The sequence below is a fragment of the Carlito syrichta genome, unplaced genomic scaffold (assembly GCF_000164805.1).
Source record: "Carlito syrichta isolate Samal-C Ts95f unplaced genomic scaffold, Tarsius_syrichta-2.0.1 Scaffold307067, whole genome shotgun sequence".
In the NCBI taxonomy this organism is placed as follows: Eukaryota; Metazoa; Chordata; class Mammalia; order Primates; family Tarsiidae; genus Carlito; species Carlito syrichta.
Genome location: NW_007251163.1, coordinates 107,412 through 131,497, shown reverse-complemented (window position 1 = coordinate 131,497; position 24,086 = coordinate 107,412). Strand labels below are relative to the sequence as shown.

The 24,086-nt window shown below is 42.5% G+C and overlaps 1 protein-coding gene across 1 annotated transcript in view; it reads left to right on the top strand.

The window, feature by feature from the left end:
* LOC103266199 (voltage-dependent calcium channel subunit alpha-2/delta-3-like) overlaps positions 1 to 24,086 on the top strand; it is a gene marked incomplete at both ends in the record, with an annotated part of 243,085 nt that overhangs the window by 119,501 nt on the left and 99,498 nt on the right. Inside the window, one exon of the mRNA XM_008063825.1 lies at positions 18,653 to 18,742. Within this exon, the coding sequence (XP_008062016.1) occupies positions 18,653 to 18,742 (90 nt within the window). The remainder of the gene's footprint in view (positions 1 to 18,652; positions 18,743 to 24,086) is intronic.

The following is a 24,086-nucleotide window of genomic DNA, read 5'->3' as shown; positions in this document are numbered from 1 at the left end:
TAGTTTTGAAGACTAGAAGTCTGGAGATCAAATTTTCAGCCACATGCCCCTGACACCTGTAGAAGCATCCTTCCTTCCCTCCTCCTAGCTTCTGGTGGTTTGCCTGTAGTCTTTGGCGTTCTGTGGCTTGCAGAGGCATCGCTCCAATCCTCTGTCTTCATGTGGCATTCTCCTGTGTCTTTCTTCTGGCAATCTTCTTATAAGGGCACCAGTCATATTGAAGTGTAGTGATCCAGCCTACTCTAGTATGACTTTATCTTAATTTATCTGATTATGTCTGCAATAACTCTTCTAGACACCTTCTGGGGTGCTGAGGGTTAGGATTTCAATATGTCTTTGTGCAAGGCCACAATTCAATCCTTAGCACTGGTTAAGACCCACATGCCTATGAAAGTTATAGGAAGTTTCAAGCTCCTCACAATGCATGAGGTGGCCCTTGTCCTATTACGGACTCATCTTCTAACCTCATTCATTTCCAGCCTCTATTGTTCATTGTGGAGTGACATGGGTCAACTTTTTCAGACACACCATGGACTTTTCAGCCTTGGACTTTCTCTGCTATACCTTGAATACTACTTCTTCGAGAACCTTAATGAGAGACAACCCAGACCACAGAACCACTGCAACCCATGCTCCCTGCTTCACTCTTTCTTGTCCAACCTGCCATACAGAATACGTGTTACCTATTGTTAAGTTGTTTTACCATAAATATTTTTAAAATTTCTTTATTGTCTTGCCCCTCTCCTGCCCCCACCAATTAGGATATAAGTTCCTTGAGTCCAGAAAACTTGTGTAATTCTCCCAGCACCTATAATAGATACTCAATAAATGTATTGTTAAGATCCAAGGAAAGTATGTGCCAGCACTTCAATGAACGTTGTTGTGATTTTCAGTGAATGTCAGAATTAGTAACTGAATTGGTACTAAATGCAGATAGAAACATATTGGAAATAATGTAGAGGAGAAATAATTTCCTATTAATTTGGTGAGATTTGGTTCTAGCTTATTTGAGTGACTTTTTGTCCATGATATATTCATATTAAAATGCAGGGTTCTTTACCAGCAGAATAAAGTATACTTAATTCTGAATTGAGAACAGAGTCTGGTCCATTTATCTAGCTTAGATTAACTATTTCCCCTTGTCTTTATTTTAAGGCAGAATAATAGTAACAGATCAGAAGAAGGAGGTTTATCAAGGTGTCTAAGAATCAGCTACTGTTCTCATTTGACTATGTAATACTACTTTTTTTCTTCATATACTTTTCCATTTACTGATCATATAATAATAACCAGTGTCATCTTACTGTGAGCTTTTCTTGTTTTATACTTTGGAGACTGGAAGGCAGCATTTTTAGGTCTGAGGGAGTTAGTCTTGGTACAACAAGGAGGTTGGAGTAGTTGACAGAGGAGGAGGTTTTGTGGTCAAAGATTAGAAATGGCAAATTAGGCCAGGTATGGTGACTCATGCCTATAATATCAGCATTCTGGGAGACCGAGATGGGAGGATTACTTGAACCCAGGAATTGAAAACCAACCTAGGCAACATAGTGATACCTCATCTCTACAAAAAATAAAAAAATTAGCCAAGCGTGGTGGTGTGCACCTGTAGTGTCACACGGGAGGTTGAGGCAGAAGGCTCACCTGAACCCAGGAGGTCGAGTTTGTGTGAACCATGATTATGTCACTGCATTCCAACTTGGGTGATAGAGTGAGACTCTGACTCAGAGAAAGAAAGCAAGAAAGATGGCAAATTAAACACATTTAAATAAGCTCCTTTGCTGTAGGACTTCTCAGATTTTTTTAATGTTCATGTATCTTGTGACTCTCTGAAAAGTTAAATAATTTATTTCGAAGCATATCTAAAGCTTTTTCAAGGAGCGTCATTTAATCAAGTAAGTTTTGTAGGTGACAGTTTGGGAAATGTTATTTTAGTTTCCTTGAGCTGCCATGACGAAGTAGCACACACTGGGTGCTTAAAAGAACAGAAATGTACTGTCTTAAAGTTCTGGAGGCTAGCAGTTTGAAATCAAGGTGTCAGCCGGCCACGCTTCCTCTGAAGCCTGGAGAGGAGATTCCTTCCTTGCCTATTCCAGATTCTGGTGGTGGCCATCAGTCCTCGGCATTCCTTGGGCTAGGGAGCTTCACTCCAACCTCTACCTCCATCTTTATATGGCCACATTCTCCCTGTGTATGTCCGTGTTTCCAAAACACTAGTTGTGCTGGATTAGGAGGACACACTAATAACCTCATACTAAAGAATTACATCTGCAGGTGCCCTATTTCCCAAGGAGATCACATTCTAAGGAACTTAGGGTTTGGACTTCAACATACCTTTCTTTCAGGTACACAATTTAACCCATAATACCCATTATAAGTATCTGGCACTTATTGGAATAAATGTCCTAAAATTGTACTTTATTGCCTTTCATCTTTTCATCTTTCAGGATAAGCTGCTTATTTAAATTTCACATTCCTTAAAGTAGAGGATGTTGATTAGCAGTGTACAGCAGAATCACATATGAGGCTTTGTTTTTAAAAAGTCTGTTTTTATTCCCCATCCACTTGATTCTGATCCAGTGGGGGCTGGGGGCTGAGTATTAATGCAGGTTTGTTTGAAAACTGCAGCATTTGAGAGACTAGATCTGACTAGATCTGGCTTCTATATTCCAGAGATTTCCCTGTGTTTTGAATCTTCAAACACTTCTAATTCTTGGTTTTTATAGTTTCTTCTTCACCAAAATGTAGAACTGACCCCTTTGTGAGTAAGTGGTCAGCATGCATGTCCTGGTTTCATGCTAGAATCCAGGAAGAAATATATGAGTGTTGTATCTGGGGGTTTGTCCTAACCGAGAGACTCAGCCAATTCCCATTTCTCCTGCAGTGATATCCTTTGAGAGTTTTCTCTCAAAGTCACAACTCAACCTGAACAAAGTTTGACTACACCCTAGCTGGACTAAAATGTATGTTACAACTAATGTACTTTGTGCATGTGGTTCCATTGTGTAGGGATTCTTAGGGTTTAGCTGTGTTTTTGAGTCACATATTTCTAATCGTCACTCATTTCTCAGACTGTATTTCCTTTTCAGGAGCTTATTTGAAAGATCTTTGCTAAACAACTTCCAAATAACTCTCTCACAATTTGTGTTCCAAAGTCTCAGACTGCAAAGGACTTCCCCCCACAGACAGCACCACCATAGCCAGGTGTTCTTTTGTCTTTGTCCTCAAGATCCTTGGGGTGCCACTTAGAGTCATCCAACAGTGGAATAATTTTTCTTCTAAAATGCTGACTGGAGGGACTGTTTTGTTAATTTAGTGTCCCTACTCCTGTGCTCACGTAAGAAGTTTCCAGAAAACTAGAAGCATGGAATGATGAGTCCTGGGACTGAGGACAATCCAGTCTCTTCTCTGATTTGGATGGAAAAGAAAGATGGAAAAGGATGGGGTTGAGAGAAGAATCGTTTCAAACTTGCACATGCACTACCATCTTCGGGAAGGTAGTATTTCATACATAGTCCTACCTTGAAAATTACATCCAGATTTTGGCAGAATGTGGAGAGAGAAGAGTGGAAAAAAAAAAAGCAGTACCTATTGCAGAATCCCATATTGGAGTTATGTGGCATTCTCTGTTTTAAATAAATGAATTCAGCACACATACTCTTAAAGAGATGTTTGCTTGTTTTATCTTTTTAGAAAGATCATGCATCATATTAACTTACTCTTAGTGTTGTACTATTCTCAGAATGAATACCTTAAAGAGATGAGATTTGCATTTGTATACCTAACCATGAATCGTACCCCACATCTTTAAAGTAAAATTTTTTTTAAAAGGATGAGATTTAAAGGAAGTATGCTGGTGCCCTCACTGTCTATCTGGCCCCAGGAATTGAGATTCAAAACAGCTCTGCTTATTCTACCAGTTGGCTATCCAGAGTGGCCCTCCTTTCCCTTCTTTTGCCACTTCAGGGTCACCTAGGGAGGGAAGCAGGGGCTTGCAACCTGAAAAGCAGCAGAGCTGTTAAGGTGGTTTCCATAAAGGCTTTGTTTTGTGTGTGTGTGTTTGTTTTTTTTTTTTAGTTGGAGTCTCATTCTGTCACCCAGACTGGAGTGCAGTGGCCGCTCCCGGCCACTGCAGCCTTGATCTGCTGATCTCCGGGAATCCTTCCGCCTCAGCCTTCCAAGTAGCTAGAACTACAGGCACGCGCTACCATGCCCGGCTAATTTTTGATTTATTGTAGAGATGAGGTCTCGCCAAGTTGCCCAGGTGGGTCTTGAACCTGCGGGCTCAGGCAATCCACTCACCTCAGCCTCCCAAAGCGCGGGATTACAGGCTGAGCCACGGAGCCCAGCTAAGGCTTTGTTATTTAAAAGTCTATTTTTATTCCCATCCATCTCGATTCTGATCCAGTGGGGGCTGGGGGTTGAGTATGCCCCTGCTGAAGGAGCATTTCTTTTTCTTGCATGACCTGATGTTTCCTGGTCAGACATCTTTGATCTAGGAAGACTGCTTTGTTGAAGAAACTCCCCTTGGACTTCCCCTGCTATTGCAGTGACATTAAACATTTTGTTCTAGTGACTCATAATCGTGGTCCACCTGGAATCAAAAGCAGTCCCAGACCCTGAGCAACAGAGGATAAGGACAAGTAGGCTCTGTGGAGGTGAAGTCAGAGGAGGCCCATGGAGGGCTCAACCCCCAAATATAGAACTTGCTCCAGCTCCTGCATTTGTTAGATTTGTGGAGAGCTTTATCCACGTGTCAGATGGTTAGCACATTTTGCTATTTTTCTCTGTGTGATGGGATAAAGATTTTCTTTTTAAGGTCTCTTTAACTTCAATTAGAGGTGAGTAGAGATGTGTTAATTAAACCCAGGAAACCTACTGCCTGCCGAGTTGAAAAGCAGATAACCTCTAGGGCACTAGGAAGATGGCCTGACAACAGGGGAAAAGCCAGCACTGGGAAGGGATGAGGCCAGCTAATTAGTCTGAGGATACCTACTGGCTATTCACCACATCAGAGCTTAGCTTTTCAGTCCACAGAAACGACTCACCAATCCTCAGTGGCAGGCAAGATTGGACCCCCTGTTGTCTCCATAAACCTGCATTGTGAGGCAGGTGATCTGTGTGCAGAGGAGGGACCACATCCGGTGGGCCTCAAAGACTCAGAAAGGAGTTGTGCTGAACTGCTGTGAAAATGGACAACCCCTGTGGCTAGACATGAAGGCAAGCAATACGGGTGACATTCACAGGTGGTTGCCAACAATAGATATCAGAAGACAATCTCTACTAGGTGGATCAAATCACAGAGCTGAGCACAGTGGAGATCTACTTGACCTGGGACTTAGAACCACAAGACTGCTTGTGGTATACATTATGGTTATTAATTTGCATTTCTACCTGTCAGGTGGACTGCATATTTGCAAGAGGCATTTTGCTTCAGAAAACCAACTTGAATATGTAAAACAGGTGTATCTTTAATCTTCCCAGAGTGAGTTTAAAAAAAGAGAATTTCCTTTATTGATGTGTCATTAAAATTCTTTGTTGGAGAGATTCCTTCTGCTATTTTGTTTCCCTTGCCAGTTATTGAGTCCTAATTTTCTGTAATGGGTGCATGCAAGTTGTCTATAAAGCTCCATTGATTTCATGTCCTGAGGTTGAAAAGTCACACTTCAATTTCTTGTGGATTACTGTTGTTTTGTTTTATAGCATGTGAATGACTGTGGGTCTCTGTTGCCATTTTTTGAAGTCCAGGTTCTTGCTTACTCTCAAGGCTCTCCTGCTGCTAATTTTGGCATCCCTGAAAAGGGCTTTTTGTCCCATATTATGAACCCTATAGCCTTCTCATTCCATCTTACCTCTGATTCTTAAGTTCTCTTGATCCTTAAATATCCATTCCAGCTTATGTTAAACATAGGCTCTGAGTGCCTAGAAGTACCTGCTTAGTCTGGCTCCTTTCTGTATCCTGAGGCTCGTGGTACACCATTTTTTTTTCATTTCTGTGCTCTAGCTTCAATGACTTTATCATAATTTTTTATGTATGCTCTGTTACTTCCTGACCCAGGGCCTTAGCACATGCTATTTTTCTACCTATTGTTAAATCTCATGCCCTAGCACCTGGGTCTTTAGTGCTGAGCCCTCCTTTAGTGCCCCTGTTCTATACTACCAAAGCACCACATGCCTCTCCTTGATGGCATTTGTCACTCTTGCATTTAGTTGTGCGCTTATTGATTGGCATGTGCACTCTGTGGGAGAAGCCCAGGTCTGCTCTTGTTCAATTGATCATGTACAGTATGTGACACTTGGTGAGTTCTTAATAAGCTTTCGGTGACTCGTGAGTGAAAATGAGCCAGTAGCAGGGCAAGGATATTGGGATACAATATGTACTGTGGAAAGAGAGAAAAAGAGTCCATGGTAGCAAAGATACATGGTTACTTTAGTCAGGCTTCACCTAATATAGATGGGGTTGGATCTCATGGTTATCCCTGGAGACCCCTTCCAGTTCTGAAGATGGAATTTGAATTCTTACTGTGCAGCCAAGGGCAGAGGCTGTCTCACTAAAGCATGAACCTCTGTCCTCTTTCATCAAAATGTTCTAACTGCAACCTTTCTTTCCTTTACCATTTTTTCTGGTTCTTGGAGTAAATCTAAATCCTAGACTGGGATCTTGCAAGTACTTCCCCACCCTGCTTTCTTGCCATTTGGCCTGTTACATTGGATTAAGATCCACCATCTTGTGTCTTTCCTGAGCTCCTCAGACTGCCAGGCTACCATTTCCTTCTCTGCCCCTTCATTTGACCACTTTCTATTCTTTTTTTCCTGCTCCTCCTTCCCTCTCATTCCCCAAGTAAGAATACAGAGGCTATTGAGTGTAAATGGTTAAGAATGCTGGATGTATTGAGCTCCTTGGAGCAGTGGCTGATTCTAGATCAAGAGCAGAAGACGAAAAAGATGAGCCTGTGACACCTTGCCCATTGTGATAGCAGGAAGTTATCACCTACTGTAAGACAATTTGGGAGCAAGCCTGAAGAGAAGAAGCTCTCACTGCCCAAAGATGGGATAAAATGAGCATCTCCCCTCCCTACAAAAAAGTACAAAAAACCAGCAACAGATTGAAACACCTACATAACTTATGCCTATATAAATTGATACCAAAAAGATGAAGCAGAAAAGTCATTAATAATACTAAAAATAAGGGAGAAAGGACTTCTTTAGTCACCTTTGGATCAATCTTTATTTTGAAAACCAGTAAATAAATGAAGAACACCTAATACTTACCCAACTTTTTTCTGCACGTGGTTCCTTGGATAACTATTGTAAATGAGGATGGGCCTTCTGGTGGAAATTTTTTATCTAATAAATGAGAAAGTCTGACAGAATTAAAATATCACCATGCTGCAGCCCCTATTGAATTAATGAATCTGGGCTTGGGCATCCGTGGCTCCCACCATTACAAGAGACCACCAGACATTTGTATGAGGGAAGTACCAACACCATGAGTAAAGTAAATGCCAAATACTTGAATAAATAAATGTGTAGTCAAGCCTTAATGTGATCAAGATGCTCAATCTAATCATCAATTTACTAAAGTAGAGGGGATAGAAGAACATGTTAAATGACTCCTCAGGAATGCAATCAGTGGAATCTGGATTCTGGGATACTCTTCATGATGAGAAATTTGATTATTTCCTGAAAAATTTTGAGAAAAATAGTGGATGGCTGGGTGCAGTGGTTCGTGTCTGTAATCCTAGCACGTTGGGCGGCCAAGGTGGGAGGATTACCTGAACCCAGGAGTTTGATACCAGCCTAGGTGACATAACCAAACCTTGTCTCTACAAAAAAAAAAGAAAAGAAAAGAAACTAGCTAGGCACGGTGGCTTGTGCCTGTAGTCCCAGCTACTAGGGAGGCTGAAGCAGAAGGATCACCTGAGCCTAGGTTATTGAGGCTGTGCTGACCTGTGATCATGCTACTGCATTCCATCCTAGACAACAGAGTGAGACCCTGACTCAAACAAACAAACAAGTAGTGGAAGGGGAAGGCTAGAATAAGAGACTTAAGAACCCTCTCAACCAATCACAGTGTGTGGAACTTGTTTAGATCCTAATTCAAATTGGGTGACTTTAATTAACATAAAGTGAAATGTGTATTGTGGTTTTGTTTTAAAAGTTTTATTTTTTCTTTTGGAGACATGATTTATTAAACTGTTTACAGGTAAAATAATATGCCTGGTATATTCTTCAAAATACTCTGGATGGGGGTATATTAGTTATCTATTTTTGTGGAACAACTTACCCCAAATTTAATAGCCTTAAACAACAAACATATGTCATACAGTTTCTGGAGTCAGGAATCCAGGGGTAGCTTCACTGGGTTGTTCTGGCTCAGAATCTCTCATGAGATCACCTTCAGGATGTTGGCTTGGTCTACAGTTCTCTGAAGGTTGGCTAGGATAGAAGATTCACGTCTAAGTTTATTCATATGACTGCTGGCAAGCGGTTTCGGTTCCCTGACAGCTGTTAGTTGGAAGCTTCAGTTTCTCACTCCATGGCACCTCTATAGGGCTGTTTCTAGCAATACAGTTAACTTCCCCCAGAGTGAAGAATCCAGCAGAGATCAGAAGTGCAACCATATTGGAAGTCATAGTTCCAGTTACGACCTAATTTGCAAGTGGCATGCCATCACTTTTGCCATATTCTCTTGGTTGCAGAGTGCATTGTTGAAGGGCCTTACAGAAGGGTCTGAATATCAGGAGGTAAGAATCACTGGAGGCCATTTTGAAGGTTGGCTACCACTAAAGAGATGGACATCGATGATGGTGGGGTATTGATAAAACATGATTTGCCAAGAGTTGATAGCTGAAATTTTCTATTATAAAATGTTTCTGGGGAAAAATATATTTTAGAGACAGAATGCTTGGATTTAAGTTTCAGCTCTATCATTTATTAACTGTGAGACCCAGTCAAGTGATATGAATCTATTTCCTCATATAGAAAAGGGGAATAATAAGAGTGTGTGCTTTATCTTTTGGACTATTGTGAGCATTGAAGGAGGTACAGCTCATGAATGTTCAGAACCAAGGCTTCTGTGTAGATAGCACCCAGAGGATATTTGTTGTCAGTATCATTATCTTGAATTCTGTCTTGGGCACTCTTTTCCTGCTGGGCCTCAAACCATCCCAGGACCACCTATTTTCTTGAAACCCTTTTCTCTAACTTTTTAGTGGAATATTGTGATTTTCCCTGGGAAAATCTGCCATTTGTTTCTTGTCTTATCCCCTTACTACATGCATTCGCCTCTGCATGCTGCTGCAGAAGATAGCACTTGCTTCATGTGTAAATAAGTGTGTCTGGGCATGTCTCTTCTCCCCTAATCTATATCAGCATGTTTCTCTGAGAATGTGGATGGTGCCCTTGAAGGGCTACATCTCTTGTCCATATCCCCTCTCCTTCTTCTCCATGAAATCGCTTTGTCTTTAGAAAGTTCATTTGGTGAAGTTTAGATGAGACTTTTTTTTTTTTCAGATGAGTTACTACTGAAACTTCAAGTTCAGACATGGGCACATGATCCAGGCCTGAAAAAGTCATTCTCTGGCCACCTGATTGACTCAGGCCCAGACACATAACCTAGGTGGCCTAATATGGGTATTTCTGGGAACCTTTTTATAGCAATATTGCTGGAACTGATCTTGCATAGAGTTGCCAGATTTAACAAACCAAACAAACAGGGCATCTAGTTAACTTTGAATTTCAGATGAACAAAGAATATATTTTTAGTATATTATTTGTTATTTTTCTGAAATTCAGTGTTAATTGGACATCCTGTATTTATCTGGCAACCTTAGCTCTTGCCAGTGGGCAGGCTGAACTAGAGGGATATGAGACCAGTGATATAGGCAGATATGTGGTCAGGAGCCTGCTGGCAGAATGGAACTGAGTTGAGCCGGCAAATAGACAAGAGCAACTGAACCCTAAGTGCATTGTTAAGACCCTGGTCCCTGCTTTCACTGAGGCAGCTGCACACCAAGTCTTTTCATTTTAGGAGCCAGTGACTTTCCTTTTTCTGTATATGGAGTTGGGATTTTTGTTGTTCTTATTTGTTTTTAGGACTTCAATTTGAATACTTTAATAGGCTCAAAATACAGTACCATAAGGCATTGTGCGCTGTAGGTGTTATACTAATAAGCCCTAAAATTTCCTGAGTGTTTACTCTATGCTGGACTTTGGATTAGTCTATCTGCACTGTCTCATTAAATCCTCACAGTTACTCTGCATGGTATAAATGAAGAAATTATTGACCCAATACTTTACCTTCTATGAAGTTCTAATGATATCACTACATGTAAATGCCCTGATGTGGGTACAAAGATGTTTACTGTAGTAATGTTTGAAAATATAAAATGTGGAAAACCTAAATTTCCATAGGGAACTGGTCAAATCAATGTTGATACATACCATTAAAAAAATGCAGTGCTAGACAGGGTATTTGTTTATTCACAGACCTGAATATGAATGAAAGAAATTCAGACAATTAAGTTTAATACTGTTATGTAATTAAGTTTGGCAAAATATAGAGATCATTGAAACAAACACATTTTTATGGAATGCAAGTTTTATGAAACCAAGTTTTCCAAGAAAAAGCTCTAATTTAGTTGTCTCTTTCACATCTTTGCCTAACTGTCTCAGAAACGAACGCTGTCACCGAGTGGGAGTGTGACTGCAAACCTGTGTCTCAGCACCCTCTGTCCTTCCATGAAGGGCTGTAGCTTTGTGTTGGGTGCAAAGACCTGTCAGTGTGACTGTGAGGTGGTGATTTGACGGAGTTGAGCATGAACACCCACACTGCTGATCTGCATTCCACCCCCTGGGTGTTGGCCATCAGTATACACCTCTTCCGGGTCAAAGCACTTGCAGAGCTGAGCACCGAGTCTTGTTTGTCATTAAACAAGACTCTGACTTCTGTCTGCTCTGGCATGCAGCAACTGATGGAAGCATTCTTCCTCTGAGAAACAAACCAAAGTTTTCATAAAGTTTATAAAGAATAAACTTGGACCTATGGAAATGTCAGAAGGACATGAAGAGTGAGGCCTGCTGTTGACACACATGCCATCGTACCTTGCAGAGAAACAAAGCAGGCACTCCTGTCCACACAGCATTTGGACTGTGGTTTTCCTCAGTCTCTCGGTGGTGCGCAGGGCCTGATTCCCTGTGGTGTGCCAATAAGTACACATGATCTCACAAGGAGGATGATGAGCTCACACAATATGGCAGTGAGTCTTCTTGGACCCAGCCTTGTTCACCAACGTGGGGTTAGCATGTCCCTCTTGGTAGTTACTTGGAGATGTGGATTACTTTGGTGGAGGTACTGTTCCACTTTAGGTATTTCCCAATTGCAGAGAATCGCAGATTCTGAGTGCACCACTGTCATCCTACTTGAAATAATTAGTGCTTTTGCCATCGAAATGAGGTTGTAGCTACCTGGTATGAAATAGAATTCATTGTTCACATCCAGGAGATCTATCTTTTCTCTAATTTGGCACTGGCATTGAACAGCTGCTACCTTCAGACACATCAATTTGTTATACACAACGTGAAAGAGAAACAGGGAATGGCTTAGACAGGGCTCCATCAGTGTCTGTACTTTCTCTTCCAAATTGCAAACAGCTGGTTCTGCCTATTTCATACCTGCTTTCTTCAGCTATTCTGTTTTCATCTTTGAGAAACACCATATCACTGCTTTCCCCATTGGAATCACACAGTCTGATCTACTGGAGCCAGGCTTTGAGGTAACAATGTCACAATGTGTGTGTCTTTCCTTCAGAATGTATTGACTGTGCACAGTATTTGATCCCTGAGGGATTTGCCCAAAAGAGGCTGTAAAATTCAGCCAGAGGAGTTTTCAAACTAAGCAGGAACATAGGAGACTCATCCTAGTTTAAGTTGGGATTGGATCTGTATGTGTTGCCAAGAAGTCTTATACCAGGACAAAGAGTTCATATTTATATTAAATAATCTTGTGACATAATATCCAGATCAGGTAGGAAGACAAGTGTGGGCATCTCCTGGGTCTCTAACAAATGGACTTCTACATTTTGAGTTTTTAGAGCACAGAGAGACCACAGAGCCCCATGACAGCTGATTGGGAAATCTCACTGAGGAGTTTGGCATCAGAATAGCGTAGACATAGCTGTCAGGATATGTCTCATCCATTCAGGTTGATGTGAGTGACAAGAACCGTATCCCTATTTTAGGAGAAGGCAAGTGGCACTATGTCTGTCGCTGATAGAGCCAATAAACATGTACCTTGAACCAGCTGACAGCCATAGTGCAAAGTGACCTACTGAAGTCAAGCATGTCTTAGGACACTTGCACTGTAGCACCAGAACTCTGTGCTAGGGCAGTGCATATTCAATACATTTTACAGAAAATGTGCATGTCTTATGATATTGTCACCTCAAAGCCTGGTAATATACCTATAAAACCAACCCTGTAGGGGATCATGGCTTTACACATGATCCACGTCTCTGCACCCTCTTGTACGCTGTACTTTATTAGGGACATAGATAGCTATGCTCTGAATGCAAGAAAAGGGCTCCATTGTATGGGGAGTCAGATTTGGGCTCAGCACTTTGAAACGTACTCTACCTCATAGTGTCTGTACCACCTTGGACAAATTATTTCACCTTTCTAGTCTTCATTGGCCTATATGTAAAATAGGAATGCAATAGGACCTTTCCTTTAGGGATGTTAGAGGAGGATCAAATGAAGTAATGTACAAAAATCACACAATGCCTAGCCTACAGTTGTCACTGTGCTGCAGCTGGCTGCCATCAGAGGACTTGGTGAGGCGGCTTCAGAAGTCTTTCTGTGGCTGAGCTGCTGGGGCAACCCTTGTCCACATCTAATGGGTACCAAATTCTTGTCTGCAGTACTCGAGTGACCCTGATGGGTGCCACTGATAGGTGGTCATTGACCTTACCGCAAATATCACTGTACCCCCAGCCAGGACCACTGGCTCTGAAGGGCTCTGCAAATGAGGGTAGTGTTTGGTTCCCTGATGTCCACTTTCCATTTGACTCCCTGCTCTCAATTGGAAAGACTCAAATATTTATTATAATTACATAGAACAGAACGTGATTGTTATGATCACAGGGAGAGGCGTTCAACGGAACCAGATGCTGGTGAGGGAGAGGGTTATTTCACCGGGATCCTCCTCTGGCCTGAACGTTGTGGCTGTTTGACAGAGATAAGCAGACACTGCTGTGCTGCCGGCACTCGGGCACAGGGAGCAGTGGTGCCCGCGTGGGTTCGCTTCCCCAGGCCTTAAGCTGCACTAATTGCTTTGGAAGCAAGGCCTGTTCCCGGGCAGCAGCATATGCTGCATGAGTTGCCTGAAGCAAAGATAAAGAGTTACCTCCTTCTCCTTTATTGAAGTTTAATAATAAAATGGAACTGTCACCATTTCCAATAAACTGCTTATTTTAATTGAGAAAAATAATGAAAACTGGCCTCCTTCTGGTAGGAGGTTGTTGTGTGTCTCCCTGGCTCAGGCAGTCTTGAAACTTCTGTGCTTTTGTAGCTGTGCTCTTGAGAACACTCGGTCCTGGGGTCAGTGAAATTAGCCACCTGTCTCAATCCATTTAAGAAAACTTGGCCCTTGAAGGGCAAAATAAGTCATTTTCTAAGGTGTATTAGATTGTAAAGGTGCAAACCAGAAAGTTGGCACAGAAGGTATTTGAGATATAAAGCTTTCCAGCATCGTTTTCTATTTTAATTATCAATATTAAACATGGTTTCTTTCTTCCTCCCTTCCCCTCTTCCTTGTTTTCTTCTTTTTTAGAGACAGGGTCTTGCTCTGTCACCAGGCTGTAATGCAGTGACACAATCATAGCTCACTGCAGCCCTGAGTTCCTAAACTCAAATGATCCCCCACCCTCAGTCTCCTGAGTAGTTAGGATCACAGGTGTGTACCACTACACCTAGTCAATTTTTGTTGTTGGAGAAATGGGTCTTGCTATGTTGCCCAGGCTGGTCTTGAACTCTGGCCTCAAGTGATCCTCCTACCTCTGCCTCCCAAAGCAATCCTTTATATATTATAGTGACTATGAAACAAAAGTAGTCTTACATTTTTTTCTGTCATCATAGTTCTTTCAGATGACTTCTTTTTTCTTGCCCGCCCAGTGAGAGGTCAGCCAGCACCCCTGTACATAAGAGGGAAACAAAGGCACAGATAAGGTAGTGTCTTGCTCAGGCTTGTAGAAAGCATGAGTGTTAGAGTGGGAATTGGAAGGAAATCCTGCCTGCTGCTCTGGGACACAGATGCTCTCACTACTCTACCCATTGTCCAGGCTGTTTCCTGGACATTTTACAGAGGAAAAATTTGAGGCCAAAGAGCTAAAGCGACTTGCCTTAGGGTCTTGCTGGTAAATGGTGTAACCAGAATTAAAACTCAGTTTCCAGACTCCCAGTTCAGGTTTTTTTTTTTTGCTTGTTTTCCAGAATCCATAGGTTCTTTATGCCCGTTGCTTATATAGAATGACAATGATATGATGGCATTAACTATAACAATGTCTGAATCTTACAGTACCCACAATTGGGAGTAGAGAAAAAGAAATCTGTAGTGATGAGGAGGATGCAGGGCAGTCAGCCAGGCTTCTTCCTTTGCTTGCAGACAGACCCTTGGGATGCACATGGTTTGGATTCGTCTTCAGCAAAATTGCAAATCACCCCATGCCATACAGGTAAATGACTAAAGCAGTGGCTGTTAAATCCATGAGCACCGAGGGTTTTGCTGTGTCTGGTACGGGCACGGTAGCCCACACAGCACAATCACATTAAAAGAGGAGGAGGGAGCATAGATGAGACTAGGAGGGTACTTTAAATACAGGGGAAGCTTTGGTAAGGTGTTATCTTAGCCGTCAAGGTCATTGTGATGGTTATGGTAATCCTAAGGAGTCCTTTCAATTAAATTACCTATATCCAGCATCTAAAATTTATTAATCTGAGGGACAAATGTGTTGGCTCATCACCTGAAAGACTAGGTATGCCTGGATCTAGGGACTCAAGTCATGATGTTGTGATCCCATCCTGGCTCCTCCATCGTGGGCTCTGTTCTCCTTGGCTGTCACCTTTATTCAGGTGTGTTCTCCCTGTGCAGTGGTAAGATGATTGCTGGCAGCTCTAGACTTACTCCCTGGTCTCTCAGCAATCCCAGTGGAAAAAAAGAGTCTCTCCCTCCACACTGTAGCAGAAGTCCAGGGATTGGGTCAATGCCCATGCATGACCATGGTCCATGGGATGGAATTCACAGATTGGACAGGCCTGATAAATAGACCCACCTCTTGATCTAGGAGGGAAAGAAATAAATGTTAGCTTCATCCAAGCCATGTAAATTGTGGGATCATGGGAGAGAAGGAAAATCAGATGAAGGGAAATGAATGCACATATTACTACTGCGTGTGGGTTTTAGACTTTCTTTGGACTTACCATTAGTCAGTGGCTTCGTAGGTAGAAGGACCATTTTAACCCTTGTGTCTAGGTCAGTGCTGTCCAATAGCACTTTCTGCAATAATGGTGATGTTCTTTAATTGGTCCTGTCCAATGCAATAGTCACTAACCACATGTGGCTAATGTGAACTTGAAATGTGGCTAGTTCTGCCAAGGAACTGTATTTTTAATATTAGCCAATATTTAATATTAGATAATTTTAATTACATTTAGATGTAAGTAGCTACATGTGGCTCATGGCTACCATACTGGACAGAGTAGCTCTCAGTCATAGCATAGGAGATAGTTCCCTAGGAGGCATGACCTGGCCTTGTGTAGGAGACATGGGCTGAGGGTTAAATGTAGTCTGAGAGCATATGGATTTGGTTCCTGTCATGGAGTAGAAGAAAAGGAAGTTTGGACATGAGGGAGAGAAAAGGGAGAAAGAAACACAGAGTCCTTCATCTGTGGCATCACTTGGAAGTCCTTAAGTTGAGAAATATATTTTCCATCTAATATGTGAGCCAGATTTGTACCAGAAAGAAACAAAATCACTGACCGTGTTGTGAAAGTGAATTAAAGGGAACTCCATGACATGTTGTTACATTTAATTTAAGTGTCCAACAAGAAAAGCAGCCATTGCCTGAATGACACACACAGCTATACATAGATAAAAAGAAAAATTATGTTGTGCAGTGTTATTTAAAAAAAAAAAAGCATATTGTGTAAATTTGTATGACTGGGCAACAATTAAACACAGTTTAAATAAATGACATCAGATGAATAGAATTAACTTATAAAAGCAGAGCCTGGACACAGTAATGCACACCTGGGGCCAGTTAAAGTCCAGCCTCTCAGCAAGCTTTGTGATGGACATTTCATCATGCTGCATGCCCTGGAGGGGGTGTGTGGAGACTACCATGCGGTGATGCTTGCCCAGCCTACGTTCTCTTGGTGGTCAAAGTCTGGTTTCCAAGGGTGGTGATTGGTGGTGAAGGTAGATTCTCTCCTGCCCACCTGCAGCTGGGATGCCTGGCTTCCTCAGACTTGGTCAGTTGCCTGATTTTGTTCTCTAAGCATGCGTGGAGGAGGACCTGCCATGCATTTAGCATCCTGCTGAGCCCTGGGAACTACTTAGGAAGAGGAGGAAAGTATGAGACTTGGCTCCTGTCCCTGCAGTTTGCCTGGTTCCCTGGCCCTCAGGATTCCTCTCCCCCATCACTCAAGGCACGTGGCCATCAGCAGAGATTAAGAAGGAGTATTCTGGAGCTAGACTGCCCAATCCTGTGGCCAGTATCTGGCATACAAAGTGCTCAAAAAAAAGAAAAAAAGTTTCATGTTGCTAATTTAGAGAATCAACTGGTGTATAGCAGAAAGAAGGAGCATGTTAGAGTAGGTGAAGTAACCTGGATTGAACCCTGGACTGGACAACTAGGAGGCATGTGAGCCCCAGTCTCCCTATCTGTGAAGTGGTCTGATGAATTCTCAAAAGGGGGCTGTGTGATGGAGCCTCCCAGTTGCACTGTTATTTATTAAGGGCCTACCATAGCAGGATTCAATTACAGTGGCTGCTCTGGTGGGCCAGAGGGTCAAGTTGCTGTGAGGGAAGAGTGGGCCAGGGAAGAGGGTCTTGTGCACAGTATGTATCCTCAAGGCAAGCCACTAATTTTAAATCCATCCTTGATTCATGTTAGACTTGGGTGTCATTAAAGCCAAGTCACCGTGAGGAGCCTACCCATACTGTGGAATCCTCACCAGCACCATCTTGCCAGCAAACCTGTGCCCACCCCAATGACCAGTGGCTCCTGCTGCTTCCTGAGGGGGCCCAGGCAAAGGCAGAACAACATCTTAGAACCATCAGCCATAACCTAGGATCGGTCTCTATGATCTGTTCTGATTTTGGGGCCCTCGGGCAGTGTGGGCTATTAAACACATTGTGAATGGGTGTCAGCATCTGAGTGCTGATGGCATGTTTGGGGCATTGTTGGGTCCCAGGGCATGGTAAGAGACAGAAAATCACCCTTCAGCCAGGAAATCACCAACAGACATTTGTCACTAGCTCCCCTTCCTGCCCCTCTCCCTCTGTGGGCTCCTCTAGCCAATCTCCCAAGCAGACAAGATTGTGGATTCCTCTGGGGAGAGAATAATTCATTTCAGTAGAAGAGAAAGCATTTAGGAAAGAGTCGATTAGGAAGTGATGCCAGGCAGCTGCACTGCCGTGAGCATGGGCTCTGGATCAGGGGTCAATCGAACACTGGGCATGCATGGCGTACACACATGTGTTCCTGGGCACATGCCCGGACCCACTCTTGCCCCTTTGTTGGAAAGCAGAAATGTGTGGGATTTTGCAGTTATTTTTGCAGTTTCTTCTGTCCTCTTTAGTCTCTGTTAATGCTGGGCTTCTGTAGAACCAACAGAGCCAGAGGACCTTGGAGCCTGCTACAGAAGATGCTTTTCTCTTTGTTCTGCCTGTTTCTAGACACGCTTTCAGTTGTCTAGACTGTGTATGTCTTCCTTGACATAGTTATAGTTTTCATGTTGTGATCTCATCTTTATCTGTGTGTATCAGATATGTGGTAAACATTGAAGACAGAGTAATGTTCTGTCTTAAGGAGCTTCACAGTCTTAGGTGGGGACAGAGTTTAATAACACAATTGTACACCTGGAGTGCTCAGTGCAGGGTGGATCTGAGAATGGGGTGGCAGCATGAGGTTACATAGAGAGATTTGTAAGCTCTTCTCAGAGGCTGGTAGTCTGGGAAGACCTCACAGGGTGGAAAGTGATGTCCATATGAGATCCCAAAAGTAGATGGAAGAAAATATGGAAGGAGAGCCAGAGAATGGGTTGAGGGGAGCATGTGCAGAGTCCTGAATGTGACCGGGAGTGGGAGATTAGGGGGAAGAAAAGGGGGAGAGACACAGGGGATGAAACTGGAAAGGAAAGTGGCAATTTTAGATGTCAGTATTTTTCCTAAACTGTAATTGAAGCTAAAACATGAATTTTGAAAGTAAATTTTACATTGATTAAGTTCTTATGTTTTGAACATAGAAAGAAAAAAATTATGACCACTTGGGTCCGAGATTCATTGGTTGTGATGCAGCATACATCTAATTCATTCAAGGTTGGTGTTTCACATAACAAGACAGACACTAATGGATTTTCTGCTTTGTTGTTTCAGCACTTCAGGGAGCATCTGGACAAACTTTTTGCCAAAGGAATTGGAATGCTGGATATAGCTCTGAATGAGGCCTTCAACATTCTCAGCGATGTAAGTGCCTCCTTGATTTGCCTTTCTCATCCCCAAGAGAATAGATGGGATTTTTTTTTTTTGGTTACCCAGGATGGAGTACAGTGGCCCAATCAAGCTCTTGCAGCCTTGAACTCCTGGGCTCAAGTTATCTACCTGCCTCAGCCTCCCTAGTAACTGGGACTTATAGGCCTAGGCCACCAGGCCCAAATAATTAAAAAAAAATTTTTTTTTTTTTTGTAGAGATGAGGTCTTGCTATGTAGCCCAGGTTAGTCTTGAACTCCTGGACCCAAGTGATCCTTCCACCTCGGCCTCCCAAAATGCTGGGATTATAGACATAAGCCACTGTGCCTGGCTGATTTTTATTTTTAATTGTGGACCAGTTCTGGCTGTCATAGAGCAGGAGACACAGGCATGGACTTGGAGGGTGAGACTGACTGACCATTTAACTCGTTTGGGGAACCAAGTGCCAGCTGGTAAGGCCAAACAAGCCCCTGCTGCTTAGAATTGATGATGAAGTCTGGCCATGGAACTTGTTTGCCATCTTCATGCTTATTGGCTCCAGTGCCATCAATGTCTCAACATTTGAACACCTTATAATGCAGATTGCTTTTCACTCGAGAAACTCTCAATTTCTTCCTCGAGTAAACTCATTTCTCCTTGTGTATCCCACTGAATTCCCATTTGTGGGCTGTTCAGCTGGAGTGTATTGCATGGTATACCTATCCTTTCCCTGCTCTGGCTCCTGGAGGAGTCACAATATGCAGTAGAATATTCCAGGCTTCCATAAGAACTGCAGGAAGGAATCCTACTTAACCTGGTGTTTCTGACACGTCTTTGAACAATTCCTTTTTCAAGTCGTACCTGTTAACGTCCCGTGAAACATGTTGAGGAGTCCTGGGATGGTGATTCTGACCATTGAACTCAATTGTGTTAAGCTAGAACAACATGCTACTATTGTTTTCTTGTTACTCTGGGAGGCATAATAGGGAATAATGATTATCTTTATTAATCCAGGGCCTGTGTCACATTTATATATCTAGTATATGTTGCATGCTTTTTAATGCCAAGCACTGGGAATATAACAGTGAACAGAAGAGACAAAGTCATTGCCTTAATGGCTTATGAACTAGTGCAGAGGTCAGCAAACAGTGACCTGTGAGCTAAGTCCTGTCTGTAGCCTGTTTTTGTAAATATGCTGCTTCTTTGGGACACAGCCATGACCGCCCATTTACGTATTGTCTATGGCTGCTTTTGCACTACATGGCAGAGTTGATTCGTTGTGACAGGGAGGCCATATGACCTCTAAAGCCTGAAATATTTAATCTGTGGCTCTTTGCAGCAAAATTTTGCTGACCCCAGTTCTAGTGGGAAGAGGCAAGTAGTTCTACAATAGTACTATTGTTCCAGCATGATAAGGAGTGCCAGGAGGAAGAGCAGTTTCCACTTTATACAGTGAGGTCAGAAAGAGTCTCTCTGATGCAATGACGTTGGTATAGAGACATGAAGGAAGTGAGGGAGCAGCCGCATGGACATCTTGAGGAAGAAGCTTCCAGCAGGAGAAGCAGCAAGTACAGAGGCTCTGAGTTGGGGATGTTTAGCATAGTTACAATACAGCAGGAGACCCGTGTGATGTGAGCAAAGTGGGGAAAAGAGAGTGCAAGGGGATGAGATCATGAAAGTAGCAGGAGCCAAATCCTGTAGAGTTGTAGAGCCTCTAGTGAGGACTTCAACTCTCCATGTGTGGGGAAGCCATTGGAGAGTCTGAGCAGAGAATGGCATGTGCATTTTAAGACCATTTTTCTCACTGCTGTGTTTAGAAGCAGCTCTAGGAGTGCAAGGACTATAGCAGGGAGTCCATTAAAGTGCCTGGGTGGAAGATAATCATCGCTTGCACCAGGAAAATAGCAGTGAAGATGTGAAGAAGCAGAAAAAGAGAAACCACTCTAAGTATTTCAAATATTAGTTTAATTGAGGAAATTGATTGCATAGGAGACGAGAAAGCTGATAAACCAAACAAGGTATAAAGCAATCCATATATTAGCACCAACGGAGGCATCTCTTTTCTTAGACAGTGGGTATAACTCGAGGGTGGGGTGACATAAGAGCCTAGTCACTGTGGCCGTCCAGATGGTAACAGGACCATAGAGGAGACTGCCCAGCAAGAACTAGAACCAGAGAGAGAAGGACCTGTCCTGTGGAAGCTGGAACTACAGAGAAGACGCAGCCATGGCCAGAAAATGTCCATCTGCTTAGAGCAGAGGGAAATAGCTTAGAAATTCCTCAGGTTCTTTCTCCTTTGGATGATCTTTTTCAAAACTGTTGGGGAGCCTGAGGACTGCGGTTGGCAGAAAAAAGGTATGGGATGGTGTGAGAGCAAACAGGAACTAAGTGGAGCACTAGCCACCCCAAGACACCAAGCCAGAGCTGGGAGACCAGAAAAGATTCTCAAGAGCTTCCTACTGTTGGTCTCCAGGCAGTTCTGCAGGGCAGGCCATTTTCATTTTGCAGGTGAGCACATAGAAACTCAGACAGGTCAGTCATTCACCCAACACTGCATAGCTTGATTCCAATACTTGAGTTTGCACTACTCAGCTGCACTGGCCTTGCAAGCAAAGGGTTGGCCTTAATTTCAAGACTCTTTTTTTACCAATAATACCTATTGTTACAAAGAAGGTATTTAGGTTTCAGTCCTGAGCCAGTGTCATGACTGCAGAGGAGAAGAGAAAAATAAGGAGTGAAGGTGCCAAGTCAGTCTCTTCAATACAAATCAAAGCCCTAGTCACCTCACTCCATGGGGCTGTTGGCTATAGGTATATAACATCTATGTAAGAGTCCATGTTTTGGACAGTCCTTCTCTGTTGACAGTGTGTTAATAGTTAAGAAGCATAGCTGGCCAAGGCAGAAAGCCAGGCTGCACCTTGAAATTCTGGTTTGAACTCTAGGCAGGCGCCTTCTCAGGCCTTGGAGCTCTACATCTCAGCAGGCTCTTTCCAGGTGGTGGCATTGAAAAGATATGTCACAATTTGAATATTCGCTCTCTTTTTAACTCAACAACCTAGCTTCCAGAGCAGGGAGAGGCTCCTCTGAGCTGGGGTGGTGCCTTGTTTGAAAGTCTACCCTGCAGTGAAATTCTGTTTCCCTGTTCTCTGGCCTAGGTGGTGAAGGAGTGAGAGTGAGGAGATTGGTGTGTGGCTAAATTTGTGATCTCTAAAGTCAGGGAGGCTGGGCTGAGAAGCCCGACTCAGTCAGAACTTGCTGTGTGGCCTTGAGGAAACAATTTTCAGTCTCACCCTTATTTTCCATATCTGTATAATGGCTACAGGAATGGACTCAGCACTGGCCGGATAAATTGTGAGGCCCAGTGCAAAATGAAATACAGTGCCAATTATCCAAATTTATGAAGAATTTTAAGGGAGTCACCGTAGAGCATCGGTGCAAATGTGGCACTTTCTCAGCATGGTCCTGTGTAGCTGTGTACGTCAAATGCCACAAGACCATCCTGGTGAACCCTTTCTCATGAGATTGAGAATTGAACCTGATAAGGCAATACCTGGCCCCTTTCAGCAGTGCTGGGTGACAGGTACCATCTCCATGACTACTGAGACAGTGGTCCCTGGAGGCAGCTTCCATTTGGGATGCTTTGGTCCTGCTCTCTAAGTCCCCAGGAGCATCTGCTTCCCTTCATCTTTCCCCTTCTTCTGATCCTTGCCCTGGTACCATTTCACAGCCCATCCTTTCCATTTATCACTTTTTGTTCTCAGACATGCCTAAGCCAGTGTTTCCTGTAGCTTGCCCAATTTAATGCTGGTCTGCCAGGAGGCTCCCACTTAGAGACTATGGTTAAGGTGGGGAGACATCATCCTCTTCTTAGAGACTTGTAAGGTACTTGCACATATTAAAGGCCCTGAAAAATCTTGCAGTGAACAGAACTTTTAAAATGTGTGTATACCAGTACTCAAACTTATTGACCCAGAAACACTTTAAATCATATCATTAACTTCAGTATTAGTATCTTGTATAAGTCATTGCTCACTCACCACATTTTTGGGCAATATGTCATTGTCTACTTCAAGAGGGGCTGTTCAGACTCCCATAGTAACCACTAAAACCCAGAGAAATCACCAACACATGTTGGATTTTTTCCCTTGAATCTCTGTGAGGGAAGTATTTTTGAACACGGAAACCCCGCACATACCTACCTGCCCTGTCTTTCCCTATAAAAACTCCTTCTGGAGTCTGGCTAATCAGAAAACCAGATGGGCTGAAGGTAAGTTGTGGAAAGCAAGAAACCAAATAAATGTTAAAGAAAAAATAATGAATGTTACAAAATGTCCCTGCTTGGGATTGGTTGACAGAGGACACCATGTTTGTTTGAGAGTACATTTATCCTACAACGAGAAACATTCCTATCCTGTCTCTTGCCACTGGGCTTTTAAATAGCCAAACTCTTTGACAAATACAGAGATGGTTAATCTCCCATGAAAACAAAGCTTTATCTATTTTCTGCTTCATCAATATAACCTTGAAGTGATATAATTCTCTTCCTGTGTATTAGGTTTGCCTCTGTAAGCCAATATGAAATAAAAAGCTACTTCTCAAATACACAGATACATACATACATACGCACACACACAACTGAAATTGTGATTGTAGCTGGAACTTAGAATGATTCAGAGGTTACTATAATTAAATGGGGTTAATTCTGTTTTACAATTACATGCATTTCAGTTTCAGTATTTGCTCAGATGACTTAAAGGCTTGCAGTTGTTGATACAATATCTTTGAAAAGAGCATTCACATAAACTTCTAAGCCCCTTCTAGCTATTGATCTCTGTTGTATTCATTAGATTCTATAAGAGCACAGAGCCAGTTTGCTACAGTAGTTAGCATCTACCTTGTCATGTGACAACTGCAATTATCTTTTCTGGCGATGAATGTGATCTTTGCAGTGATTACCTTTTAAAAATTTTTCTTAGCCAATTAAATAAAATTTGGTGACATTTCAAAGACTGTTAATCACAACCAAATGCTCTAAATGTCAGGATGCATTGAAATTTTTGCTACTAACTGATGAATCACTTAGCTAATTGTAGTTCATCATCAGGCCCTTGTCATTGTTATTATTATGGAAAACACTTTCATCACTCTCGCTATTCAATAAAAAAAAAAAAGTTTTAGAAAAATATGAAGAGAAGACATAATATTCATCAAAGCATTTGAATTTAATTGCATTCTTCAAAATTCTCCCAACTGCAGATTGCAGCAGAGAATACCAGGGACCCAGCCAGAGAAGAAAGTAATGTTTTTAAATAAACAGCTCCTGGCGGTCTTTCATTTCAGTCTACATTATTCTGGTATCTT